The 14,139-nt window shown below is 46.2% G+C and overlaps 1 protein-coding gene across 1 annotated transcript in view; it reads left to right on the top strand.

Annotated features, from left to right (window-relative positions):
* Window positions 1-4,381: 4,381 nt before the first annotated feature.
* The window catches only part of PRAG1 (PEAK1 related, kinase-activating pseudokinase 1), a gene marked incomplete at both ends in the record, with an annotated part of 44,903 nt that continues 35,145 nt past the window's right edge, over window positions 4,382-14,139 (top strand). Inside the window, 2 exons of the mRNA XM_084232024.1 lie at window positions 4,382-4,711; window positions 6,734-8,562. Of these exons, the coding sequence (XP_084088150.1) occupies window positions 4,382-4,711; window positions 6,734-8,562 (2,159 nt within the window). The remainder of the gene's footprint in view (window positions 4,712-6,733; window positions 8,563-14,139) is intronic.

Below are 14,139 nucleotides of genomic sequence, written 5' to 3'. Positions count from 1 at the left end.
CGCAGCAGGAGTATTGTCAAAGGAGCAGAGAGGGGAGAGGCTGCCCGGGCTGCTGGGACCAGGACCCCAAGCGGATGGCTGGGGAGGGCGGCTCGCTCTGGTGCAGCACCGGCTTAGATGCCAGCCTCGGTGTCTTTAGAGGCAAGGAGATAATGCTTTTTGTGGAAGCTTTGACTGAGCCCTCCATACTAGGAACACGTTCTCAACCTTTGCCTGTATTGCCCCTTATCCAGCTAGACACTCCACACACGCGAACGCACACGCGCGCGCGCGCGCGCCCACACACACACACACACACACACACACACAGACAGACAGAGAGAATGAGAGTGAGAGAGAGAGACAGACAGAGAGAGAGCGAGAGAGAGCCAGAGCGGGGGGGAGAGAGAGAGAGAGAGAGAGAGAGAGAGAGAGAGAGAGAGAGAGAGAGAGAGAGAGAGAGAATACAGTACCTCTCCACTTTTCCAGTTCTGTGAATGGGAGTGGAGGGTGGAGGCAGGCAGGGCCGGCTCTCACTGTATGTATGTGTCTCTCAGGTAAAACTCTTTGCAAGCACATGGCTTTGCAGAGCACATAGCAAAACCCAAAGGTCTAGGGGGAGGAGCTTTTCAGTTCAGAGTCAGGTTCAGTAGCCTGAACTATTCTTACCAACCCCTTACCGTTCTGAGACTGAAATCTGACAGGAAGCCTTGGGGAATTCTGCAGTAATTTTGCTGTCATGAGGTCCTGGGGGACTCCAGTATTCTCCTTATGGGTTTAGTCTGTAGTAGATCCAACCCACGAAAACCACATTCCTATTGCTGAGATTAAATTACATGGCATTGGAGAAGGAAAAAAGAAGTGGTGTGAATATTATGACTTACCTTCTCTGTGTGTGGGGGGGAGGGGGGAGGCGGGGAATGTGTTAAGGTTTTCACTTTCTTCTTGCTGCCTGGGCAATCCCTGCCCATGGAATGTTGAAATCTAGACATTTTCCATATATATTTCCTTTCCCTGGCGTTGACGTTGCCCTAACTTCATTGTAAAATGTAAAATTGTTTTAGATGAAAGCTTTCTAGAATTCTGTCACATAAAGGTAAAGGCATAAGCACATTTTGATGCCATAATGAGGGGCATTTTAAGCCTAAATATTTGAGTTTATAGATCAGGCTACCATTCCTCAGATTCTTTTTGAATTGAGGGTGGGAGTGTGTGTCTGACAGCTTCAGTCTTGCAAATTGTAGCCACAAATCTAGTGCAGAAGTTTGCAGAAGCAAAGATATTTTATCATGACTTGGATCAGAAGGAATGCTGAGATCTTTTTCTAATCTTACACTGCAGCCTCCCACTGAAATGGGCAAATTTGCATAATTCTGGGGGCTGCCTCCCCTCAGAGGTAAGGAATGTGGGCTGGGAAGGTGCCATTCCCAGGCTGTGGAGAGCTGGCAAGGGTAGGCGCTGCTCCTTGCTTTGTGAGTGCCACTTGAGTTTTTCACCATCTTCACTTAAAACAAACAGGAGATGATTCCAGGCACAGAACCTCTCTAGATAGCTAGAACTGGAAGAATCATATCTGGCTTGACATGGTGATAAATTATTTTTGCTGCGTCTCTGAACAGCAGGTGTAGTGAACGTTGTGCCCATTAGCAGAGAATTTCAGATCTGAGGATGGGAGGGAAGAGCGTGCTCGTAAACCAGTGAGGCATTCTGAAGGAGGCTTACTGCGAGTTGGTAATCCAGAGAATACTGAAAGTTCCTGGGTTAAAGTGGACCATAGGCTACAAAGGAGAAGGGGACCTCTAGCACCAAGCCCTGCCCCCGCCCCATCACAAGTTTGTTTCTTGGTTGAGGAGGAAATGTGAGGTGACCGACCATCCAGGATTGCCTTTTTAAATTTGTGGTTGCCCCAAGGAGGTAGCTGGATGCCCACCTTTTCAGATAGCCACCCCCTCCCCCCCCCCGCACTTCAAGAGGAGCTGCAGGAAGGGGAGGAGCCCACACATAGATGGTTTCCATGGTTTCTTCCTCCATCCCACCTAGCAGTGCATGAGACCCCCCACCCTGCCGCCTGCAACAGAGGGGCCTGGGTTTTCTGTGCCTGGGAAGGCCTGGGCAGTCTTCCTCAGCTCCCCAGGGAAAGGACACACTTCCACCTTCAGCAAAGAGCATGGAGACTTGCTCTGCTGAACGGTGGAATGCTTTCTGGAGCTCTGAGGATGAAGGGTCTCTGTGGCTTGAGATTTAGGAGAAAGGATAAGTCTTGCTTTGCTCTTCTGCTTGTTGAAGCTTAGTGACCTCTTCTGGGGAACTTGGCAAGGAATGAACCTGCTACTTGGACATGTTTAGGGCATAACTGGTAATCATCTTAAAGGGGGCATGAGTACACCCAACAACAGTTGCTGTAAGACAATTGTTTGTCTTATTTCACAGTATTCGTTTAGCTTAAAGATGCAGTGGTCTTCGTGGTTAATAATTTAGCTTCAGCACTTGTTGAATAAGCATCCCTGGCTGTGAGTGTGGGAGACAAGAGAGAGAGCTCTTCCCACAAAGATTCTGGAGTAATCTTTGGGGCTTCTGGCTCATTCAACCTGGTTAGTCCTGTTGATAGTTTAGAGAACATCAACCTCAAAGCAAATTCTCACGGGAGGAAAGTGAATGAAAACCCCAGGGCAAACCCTCCCTGTTTAATGACAATCTGTTCATCTTTGTTTCTTAACAAGGATTTTCTCATGAACATGCTCCTTATAAGAAAATAGGTTCATTTAAATGCGGGGAAAAAAGGAGCAACAAGCAGAAAACAGATAATGGCAAGAAATCCAGTAGCCTGAGATGTGTGGTGAGGTGAGAGGCTGACAGCAAATTTGGTCTCTCTTTTTAGAACCACCAAGCTCTGTGTTTGCGGACAGGTCTTAGTTCAGGTCGTTACCGTTGTTTTCATATCTGGAAAATGGGAGTAACAGTTCCCTGACCGGTGTGTTATTCAGATTCCCTTTGCACACCTCCTTCTTAATGGTAAATTTAGCAGATTCTGTGGTACAAACTGCTTTCAGTTTTACCCTACAGGCAGCTAAGTCTTTCAGAAGGCTGCCTGACTGACCTCCTGGATTATCATAGAAAAATAACTGCTGATCACCCTCCATGCAGTTTTTTTCCTTTTGTGTCCCTCTTGGCCTGCACCTCCAACTCCATTGACTTTACAAAACATTGTATTGAATGACACATATTTTAAGCAAGGGGGACCAGACAGGACAGAGTCCCAAGATTGCAAGTGTCCTGACAAAGTTAGCGGGAGCCAGGTCAGGCTCCACACCTCTCCCCTTTCTCAGGTACTCAGCCTCCACCTGGTCAGGCGTATGGATCACAGTGCTGATTTCAAGGGCCAGGCTTGCTTCCTGCTTGCAAGCTTCTTGGTTTAAAATGGTGGTTTCTTCATCAATTCCAGAGAGCACCTGCACCCCTATGTTTATAGCAGCACTGTTTACAATAGCTAAGTTTTGGAATCAACCCAAATGCCCAAAAATAGATGACTGGATCAAGAAGATGTGGTACATATACACCATAGAATATTACTCAGCAATCAAAAAGATAAACACATGCAATTTGCAGCAACATGGAAGGCGCTGGAAGGGATCATGCTCAGCGAAATAAGGCAGAAAGAAAAAGAAAAATACCGGATGGTCTCACTCATAGCAGGAATCTAGAAAACTTAAATAGGGGGCCAGGAAAATGAATAACTATAAGAAAGTGAAAATCAAAATCAACAAACAACTATGAACCAGAGACACTCTATGGGGTGTGGGGGGTGGGGAGGGGAGGGAGTGGGGTCAAAATAAGAGGGTTGCAATTGTATGGGGAATATAAAAATAAAATTTATTTAAATAAATAAATAAATAAAATGGTGGTTTCTTAACTAAGAGGTAGTACCACATTCTAGACCCCTAGCAATGGTTTATTCATACATGATTATAGACTTCTCATTTAAACCTGGTGATTTCTTCCCATTACTGCCCCCAGACCTCCAAGTGCTCAGGATTTTAAAGGACTGAAATGTCTTTTATGTTCTCTGCTCATGCATCAGAGGTGTGTTTAATTTTTATAGTCTCTGATAAGACCTCACCAATAGAGAGTGACTAAGAACCTTATGACAAATGGGTGAGGGCCTTGAAATAAATGGGATATTAATCTTTACCTTATTTCTCCTCCTTTCCTCCTTTCCCCCATCTTTATCCCATTCAAATTATCAGACTCTGATTGATAATGCACCCATCCTCTGGCCAAGGCGAGCTCTGATCAGCCAACTGTTCTACCTTTCCAGGAAGCTGCTCTGTCACCCACATCTGCCTGCCACAAGACCACGCCAGAGAGCCGGGCACAAGATGAACCAGCATACTGCCCACTCAAGATGCACCAGACCCTCCGACTGAACCCCAAGAGCTTGAAAATGTCTGCGTGCAGTGACTTTGTGGAGCACATCTGGAAACCTGGGTCCTGCAAGAACTGCTTCTGCCTGAGGAGTGACCACCAGCTGGCCCCCAGCCAGTCCCAGCCTAGGGCCGGCAGCCTGCCCCCTCCACCTCGCCTGCCCCCCAGGCCCGAGATCTGCCGCCTGGAGGATGAAGGTGTGAACAGCTCACCTTACTCCAAGCCCACCATTGCCGTGAAGCCCACCATGATGAGCTCTGATGCCTCTGATGTGTGGACAGAGGCGAACATGAGTGCTGAAGTTTCGCAGGTGAGGCTGACTAACCCCTGTGGTATTTTTATAGGGGCTGCTCCTATTGTAACACTCAGTGACTGGCTGGCAGCCAGGGAGGGTTGTTAGAGCAAGATTCCTGCAGGATGGCTTCCCGTCAGCTTGCCCCAAGATTGCTCCTTCCTGAGACTGCCCTCCTTTCTATCTGTCCCTTTAGGCTAAGAACCATTAATCCTATCCCTTACAATTTATTTGGATACCGCATTAGTTATTTATCTGGAGACTATAAAGACCCACAAAGTGAATTTTTTTTTAAAGATTTATTTATTTATGCATACGAGAGCTGGGGTACCGGCCAAAGGTGTGAGAGGTGAGAGGATTCACCAGAGACAGAGTGGGGAACAGAACAGGCAGATTGACCAAAGTACACTGCTGAGGGGAGCAGCGGGCAAGACAGGAGAGGTAGGCTGCGCCATGTGGGTTGCTCCCTGGCTGGCCAGGGATCGAACTCATGCTGCAGAGGCTGCAGACAGCTTCATAGGTTGCATCTTAACCTCTTGCGCCACCAGGGAGGCCCCACAATGTGAATTTTTTCCAGCGAGTTTTGAAGTTGTCCTTATTGCTCGTTTTACATATATATGCAAGTAACAATAACTGTATCATGAATCCCCTGCATCGATACCCTTTGGCACGAAAGCCAGCCATCATCAACTTGTGACCAGGCTTGATTCCTCTCTATACTTACTCCCTTCCCTATGATTTTAAAGCAGACATCAGGAATCTCAACATTTCAGTATTTTAAAAAATGAAGTCTTTATATAAAATGTGACTAAGATACCACACTTAAAGCTATTGATATTAGCAGTAATTCCTTAATATTGCCAATTTCCAGCCAGTGTCCTCGCCTCTAATTTTGAAGTTTAGATTTTACAAGCTTTGATCTAGGATCACTAAAAACAGTTACACGCCTAGATATTAGACCATTCTGTTCATCCCATGGGTATAAAAAGGTATAATTATTTAGAGGACGCACAGATTAGGGCTGCTGGAGCCTGCTACCTCTAGACATGTCTACAAAGCTGCTTTCCAGGACAATTTCTAAGAACTACTTGTGACCTCTTTGACCTCTTTGCCTATTCTAGTTTTTGTGAGGCCAGTGTGAAAGCAGAGGTTCATTTTAAATCAGGGGAGGTGCACCTGAGGAGAGGTCTTCTCTATGATTGTACCAACCTCCATGTCCCCTTCAGAGATGTTGTGTTTTTCATGAGCTGGTCATATCCATTCACCATCTTCACAGACATAAGCCAGGGACCCTCTAAGTCAGAATCATCTTGGAAAGGAGCCAAATGCAGTCTGTACTTTTGAGTTTGCTTCTAAAAGTGGGGGTAGGGAGATACTTCAGAAGGGAAAGGAATAACCTGCCTGCATCTCTGTCTCCCAGCTCAACTAGTCCAGCAGCTGCTTATGCAGACACCAGCTGAGGTCACTTCCTGTATCTGAGAGAAAGCATTGCTCTTTGGCATGGCCCAGAGAGAAGCAAGGGTCAGCACCTAGCTCAGAAACCCCACCCTCATCCTCCTGCCCCTGCCCTCACCACTCATGCAAGGTGTTTTTAAAAGTCTTGTTACTTGATTTCTTCAGGAATGTACTGTGACACAGTTATCAAAAGACTAACGAACAGAAAGCCAAAATTAAACAAAAACCAAAATTCTTTTTTCAAAGCTCATAGGAGAACTTATCTCATCCAACAGTTTCAAGGGAGAAAACAAAATGTTCTTTATAATAGTTTCTTTTCTCCCCACCTCACAGACTTACACCCAAAGAATTATGGACCATGGGTTGGAAAGCAACTGAGTGTCTGGAAGACCAAATGGCTCCATGGGTGCCTTGACAATGATGAGAGCCTGAGGGGAGATCAGAGGGTGGGTGTGCTGCAGAACTGCCTCCTCCTGCAGCACAGCCATCCGTGGACAGTGTCACACCACTCCCCTCTCACCTTTTCTCTGTCCCTTTATTCTCTGATGAGGGCTAATATAAGTCTTTTCACTTGGGACTGTGTAGGTCATCTGGAGACGAACTCCAAGCAAGCTCCCACTCCCCAAGCAGGAAGACCTGCCGATCGTTTATCTGAGCAGCTTCCGTGGCCCACAGAAGCCTGCTGGGCCCCCTGCCACCACTGAGGACCACTCTCGCTGTCCCCCAGCTTACACTGTGGTTGGCCTGCACAACCTGGAGGCCCGGGGGGAACGGAACACAGCCTTCCACCCTGTGGAGGTCTCGGATGAGAAGGCCAGGCGAGAAGATAAACCCACATTTTCTTACCCAGAGCCACCCTCCACTCAGGAGAGCTTCCGCCAAAAACTGGCCACCTTTGCTGGGATGACACCTGTCTGTCAGAAGGGCCCTGGGACCTACCCCTCTCCACAGGCCCTGCGGGAGTCCCTGCCCTCTGAGGATGACAGCGATCAGAGGTGTTCACCCTCAGGGGACAGCGAAGGTGGGGAATATTGCTCCATCCTGGACTGCTGTCCCGGGAGCCCTGTTGGCAAGGACACCTCCCAGGCTGAGGACTCCAGACACAAACATGGTGGAGGGAACTGTCGGCCAATGTGCTGGGAACCGGGAACATGCTCAGGGGCAACTGAAGAGGAAAAGCGGGTTTTGAACTTCCAAAGGGAGTGCTGCAGTCAAGGGCCCCCGACTGAGAGCCTGCCCCGCCTGGGCCCCAAAAAGCCATCCCTTACCTCAGAGCCTGCCACTTCTTCTGATGGCCTGTCCTGTAGGAGTGGAAGTAGTGGTGCCAACAGCCCCTTCGCCCCCCATCTCGAGAGCGATTACTGCTCCCTCATGAAGGAACCTGCACCTGGCAAGCAGCAGGACCCTGGCTGCCCTGTGGTGACCTCCAGCAGGTGCCTTGGGCTGACTGGGGAGCCCCAGCCTCCATCCCTCCCCAGGGAAGTTGTCCCGCCTGAACCCATCTATGCTGAGAGCACCAAGAGGAAGAAGGCAGCTCCAGCACCTTCCAGGTCACAGGCTAAGGCAGAACCCGCACAAGCTGCCCAGGGCCAGTTATGGACAGCTAACACCTGGGCTCAGAAAACAGCATCTGGCTGGAGTCGAGACAGGGAAGGCCCAGATACAGCCCCTCAGGTGGCAGCCACCATCACAGTCATGGCAGCCCACCCCGAAGAGGATCACCGAACAATCTACCTGAGCAGCCCTGACTCTGCTGTAGGGGTGCAGTGGCCACGCAGGCCTGTGAGCCAGGACTCTGAGGCAGGAGAAGAGGAGACTTCAGCTGGGCAGGGACTGAGCTCGAGGGAAAGTCACCGTCACGATGCCAGTGAGAACACGCCCAAGGGGAGACCTGCCATTCCCCCCAAGTTGTCCAAGAGTAGCCCTGGAGGTTCCCCAGTGTCACCATCTGCTTCCCCACTGTCCATCCTCAGCGAGGGGAACTCCAGTGGTGGTGTTGGGCCCCAGCCTTCCAGGAGTCCCACAGACCACTCTTTGTCCTGCCGAGCCAACAGTATAGCTACCAGTGACTCTGCCCGGTGCCCTCCACCTGCCATCACCACTGCCTCAGCCTTGGACCAGAGGCGGCCCCGGTATCAAACTGGGGCCTGGAGTCGTCAGTGCCGGATAGAGGAAGAGGAGGAGGTGGAGCAGGACTTACTGAGTCAATCCTGGGGAAGAGAGATGGAAAATGGCACCACGGACCCCTCGAACTCCTCTACTTGGCACCGTCTCCGCCCCACAGACAGCTTCTCTGGGCAGAACAGCAAAGCTGGGGCCGGGATGAGCAAATCAGCCTCTTTTGCCTTTGAGTTCCCTAAGGACAGAAGTGGGATAGAGGCGTTCTCACCTCCTCCACCACCTCCAAAGTCAAGGTGAGTATGCTTGTGTGTGATCAGGGCTTGTCTTGCAGGACAAAGGGCTCTTCCAGAAAAACCTTTGCCTTTGCCACCTCCTGCTACACTGCAGGCACCAGTGTCTCCCCATAGGCTCTTGTGCTTTTATGTAAATTTCTGAGAGTTTTTGCTCATGTTTGTGCTCCGCATACAAACCTATAAGCAATTCCCTGCTTGGGATGGGTGATTTGGAATCGATCTTTGAAAGAAGAACTGCCAAGCTGTTGCTCTTTCACGCTGTACTCATATTTTTATAATCTGGTACTCTTTTTTTCTCCCAATCTCTCTCAAGTATCTTCAACAGCCTTTTTTCAGGAAATCCTGAAATTCTCCATTTACTTAAGCATGCACAAGAGTCCAAAGAAGGCTGTACTACAGAATTTGGAGAAGCAAATAGCTGGGAAGGCAAATGGGCAGGCAGACACATGCTCCAGAAACTGTCACCTCAATGGCGAGTGAGCTGTGGGGCCAAAAGTAGAATAGGAGGCTCAGCATGTGGTTAGTAATACTCAGATGTGAGTTTTTAAAGAAAGAACTATGTAGTTTTGTTTTAGCTCACTGACTCTACAGCATTCTCCCCTGCTTCACTGCTCTCTCTTGCCAGTTTAAAGTTTGAAGGCTCAAGAAAATTAAATACCTTTTTAAAGACAGTGAAATGTTCATGGAATTTAAATCCTGGGAAAAAAATTTCCTTCTATTAGAACAAAGCTGATTCCTATCAGAAAAAGGAAAAACCTGTTATTTTTCAAAAAAAATGACCGCTTTGCAAACAGACTTTGTCTAGTCCTGCCATTTCCAGGGGTTCTGATTCAGTTCATGTGCCTCCAGGTTGATGTCAGAAGCAGGGAACTGACCACAGAGAGAAGCAGCTGTGACACTTGACTTTGATATTTAAGGTGTCTCAGACTGGACTGTGCTCTAACCTGGGCTTTGCTCTGATTTTGTCCTGGCCGCCTGCCAGGAGTAGACAACTCCAGGCCTCTGGTGATTACAGAATCTCTTTGGCTACAGTTTGAACTCCTCTAGTAAATGACATGTTCAGTAGCTAGGAAGGGCTCCCCTTTACATGGTACTCACTATGAACTGAACAACAGTCTAAGGGAGTTAAGGCATGTTAACTCAGTCCTCACAACAACCCTAGGAGATAGGAATTACTGTCCCCAATTTCCAGTGGACAAGACATAGATAGAGCTGCAGCAGCCTGTCAAGTTTACATAGCCAGACTTGGCAGTCTGGCTCCTAAGTCTGTGCTTCCAGACTACAAAGGACACATCAGTGGGGTTGGGAAGTGAGTAGGGACTGGGCATGAGAGTAAAGCATGGGACTGTATTTAACTGCCTCAGCCCCGGATAGTTAGTGATAATCACAGGCTTTGGTGTCAGAAAGTCAGGTTTAGCGGTCTCACCCCCAGCTGAGTGATCCGGAGCAAGCTATTCACCATGACTGAGTGTGCAGGTTGCTCTCTCTAAAATGGGATGATAATAATACTTTTATAACACTGTGTTGTTGAAAGGCTCAAGTGAAGTAAACACAATCCAGTTCAGAGATTAGCTAGTCTGCACTTTTGACTTTGACAGTGACCCCCCACACCCTATTGGAATGGGCTTGGCCTAATCCCAGGAACACCACTGAGCATGGGAGAAGGAACTAAAACCTTCTCATTTAAGAATCATAGGGCTTGGAGAAATTGCAATCACCATAGCAACATGGCTCAGGTAGGGTTTTCATTAGCATCTGGGATGAGACCAGAGTTTGGGGGCCCAGTTTGCTATAATAAAACCATTGGATTGTGTACAGCTCAGACCAGGTGGGAATCTCAGAGATTCCAGGGTCTAGATCTTAAATAATTTTTAAAACAAAATAACAACACACACACACGCATCAAATACAAAAAAAAAAATTGTTATTGTTAGGACTTTGGGAAGAAAAATCTAGGAAATAAAATTAATGAGCTGTATGGAATGCAATAAAAAGAAGAGCATCTGGTACTATTTAAAATAAGTCATAGTAAGTATATACTATATATTTCATTTGGAGAGGATTTTTTAAGCATTACTGACATTATCTCTTTAATCATCAAATCTTCCCCTATGAGGAGCTAAGAAGACAGGCTTGAGACCATAAACTGACTTGTAATTCTGGACCCTGATACATACTGAATTCTTCTGACGAAAGTGCCAGCACCCCACAGTCTTCAAGGCCAACAGGTTAGGATGTTGGGAGATCAGAGTGCACAGTTAATTTCTAATACCAATTCCAGGACCACACTGCTGATTGGGACTGACTGATGACAATTTTCCAAAATGGAAAAAATGTCAAAACGTCTTTGAGTGACATACAAGGTTCAGGTAATTTCTCCACTTGGACCACTTGTTCACTGGGTCCTATTTCTAAGGACCTCATCTGTGAGCAAAAATGACAGATCTCATGATGTATGTTCTGTAATCTGTGAGCAAAGATGACAGATCTCATGATGTATATTCTGTACACTTGAAACTAGAGAAGGGGTTTCATGCAGGGCACTGTTAGTTTTCACTTACACTTACTTAGATCCATCTGCTTTCCTGGATCTTTATGGAAGTACAGAAAATGATTTTCTGGCTTGCCTATGGTTCTGTTTTATACAACTGACTCTGACTTGAATGAAAAAAAAAAAAAAGATGTTGAGAATGTTTTGGCTTCCCTGTGGTCCTGTTTTGAATGTTTAGCAGTGGCTTATCTGTCTGAGATACTGTCCTCTAAATTCCCATTAGAGTTCCTGAGAAACCTCTTGCTGTAATTCCATAAAGAATTAAAGTCTCAGTGTTCGTTTTAAATCTTTTTTTTAAAGATTTATTTATTTTTTTATATAAGAGCTGGGGTACAGGCCAGAGGCGCAGGAGGGCAAGAGGATTCCCCAGAGGCAGAGCGGGGAGCAGAACAGGCAGACCAACTGAAATACACTGCTGAGGGGAGCAGCAGGCGCAACAGGAAAGGTCTGCCGCACCATGTGGGTATCTCCCTGGCCCTCCGGGAATCGAACCCACCTGCACTGCAGAGACTACAGACAGCTTCACGGCGCTGTGCTCAACCCGCTGCACCACCAGGGAGGCCCTCATTTTACACTCTTAACAGGGCTTCTTTAAAGGTGTTTTATATCCAGCCCCTCTCAGGGCAGGTAAGGCAGAGTGCAGGTCCTTCCTTACCTGCTGCTGCCACGTGCACAAACCTGCACACACCAACTCACACCTACTTAGGGTGATGGACCACACTGAGTCTCTGAGTCACCTCTGCCCCAATTTAGGGAGAGTTGGAAGGTGAGGATTGACAAGTACAGCTGGTTAGGAAACTGAAAACTACAGGAAAGACTTCTTAGTGTAAATGTCACGTTCAAGACATAAGGCATTTAATGAGAGCAGCAGAGCCTGGGGAAATAATTAAGATGCAAAAGAGTCAAATTCATTTCTGCCTTTTACTTCTTTGTGGATGCAAACCTGGTTTTAAATGACTTATGGCTCTTGAGTGACAAGGTCAGTTGAGGGAGAATCAGCCGATTACTGCCGACAAACATTTCATAAAGAAACCCCAAATTAGCAAGATGGGTTTGAACTCAGAGGTGGAATTAGAGGGCAACAAGTGAATAAGAAATATGACAGTTTTATATGGTTTCAGTTTCCAAATGGTCTTGCCCCAGGTGAAACTAACCAAAAAAAAGAGAAGTTTCTTCAAAAAAGTGAGAGGTATTTTTTTTTAAATTATCTTCCTCACTAATTATAATTTTAACCTACTACTTAATGAAATTCTTCCCCTCCTCTGCAAGGATTCTAGGAGCAGAAACTGAGTCTGCTCTTAGCCTTTCGCTCATTTGTAATTCCCTCACACCTTCCCATGCTGACTCTGCAGAGAGGTGGTCACAGTTTCATAGATGGAGCTCTTTCCTAGAAACTTCTTTTTTTTTCCCCCCCCAGGAGGATATTTTTTTTATTTCTTTTTTTAATTTAAATTTTATTTTTTTATTCCCCATATAATTACAACCCCCTTATTTTGACCCCAAGCCCTCCTTTCCCCGCCCCTCACCCCCCATAGAGTGTCTCTGGTTCATAGTTGTTTGTTGATTTTGATATTTTCTTTCTTATAGTTATTCTTTTTCCTGGTCCCTTATTTAAGTTTTCTAGATTCCTGCTATGAGTGAGACCATCCAGTATTTTTTTTCTTTTCCTTTCTGGCTTACTTCGCTGAGCATGATCCCTTCCAGCTCCATCCATGTTGCTGCAAATTCATGTGTTTATCTTTTTTGAATGCTGAGTAATATTCCATGGTGTATATGTACCACATCTTCTAGATCCAGTCATCTATTTTTGGGTATTCAGGTTGTTTCCAAAGCTTAGCTATTGTAAACAGTGCTGCTATAAACATAGGGGTGCAGGTGCCCTTTGGAATTGATGTTTCTGTGTCCTTTGGGTAAATACATAGGAGTGAAATTGCTGGATCATATGGAAGCTCTATGTTTAGTAGGTCCAGAAATCTCCACTCAGCTCTCCATAGTGGTTGGACCAGTTTGCACTCCCACCAGCAGTGCAGGAGAGTTCCTTTTTCTCCACAACCTCGCCAACATTTGTTGTTGCTAGTTTTTTTAATATGTGCCATTCTCACTGGTGTAAGATGGTATCTCATTGTAGTTTTGATTTGCATTTCCCTGATTACAAGTGATGTTGAACATTTTTTTCATATGTCTGTTGGCCATTTGCATTTCCTCTTCAGAGAATTTTTTTTTAGCTCTTCTGCCCATTTTTTGACTGGATTCTTTGTTTTTGTTGAGTCTCATCAGCTCTTTGTAGATTTTTGTGATCAGTCCTTTATCATTAGTGTTGTGTGCAAAAATGTTCTCCCAGTTGGTGGGGTTTCTCTTTGTTTTTGTTATTTTCTCTTTTGCTGTGCAGAAGCTCTTTAATTTGATGTAGAAACTTCTTAATGTGGACTCTCCCTATCGCATGATTTCTCAGCATGAGTCCAAGGATGGGAATAGGATGATTGAAATGGGTACTTTTCTCCAGATCCCACACCTGATTTCATGGAAACTCCAAACACTGTTCTTGAGACACTTCCTACTGGCCTGGATTACGGTGGGAAGGCAACAGTTCACTAGGAAATCCCATTGTCTTGGTTTGTAATGGACGTTTCCCTATGGCAATTTGAAAATCACAGTTTGTATTTGAAAGTGCTACATATTCTTCAAGAATAGTCTTCAGGAATATTCTTCAAGATAGTCTTCTTTTGCATAAAACTGCAATAAATTGAATGGAGGTCAAGTCAGTCCAGGGTTGAATGAATACTGGTCATACTTTCAGGGGGAGAACTTACCCCACACACATACACAGAGTTTGGCAAATGGAACAAAGCACATGTATCAACAATGCAAGTGTATATTCTGCTCCATGCCAGGGGTGAATTAACAGTTGGCCTCTGCCCATGAGCTTGTGGTTAGAACCTATAAATACTAGGAATGTAATGGTGCTGTATCAGGGAGGAATTAAAATCAATTCCTATCTTCCTGTTCTGTAATTTCAAACAAAAATC

The sequence above is a fragment of the Talpa europaea genome (assembly GCF_964194135.1).
Source record: "Talpa europaea genome assembly, chromosome: 4".
NCBI classification, from domain to species: domain Eukaryota; kingdom Metazoa; phylum Chordata; class Mammalia; order Eulipotyphla; family Talpidae; genus Talpa; species Talpa europaea.
The sequence above is the reverse complement of the archived record's forward strand: the minus strand, read 5'-3'. Positions and strand labels throughout refer to the sequence as shown.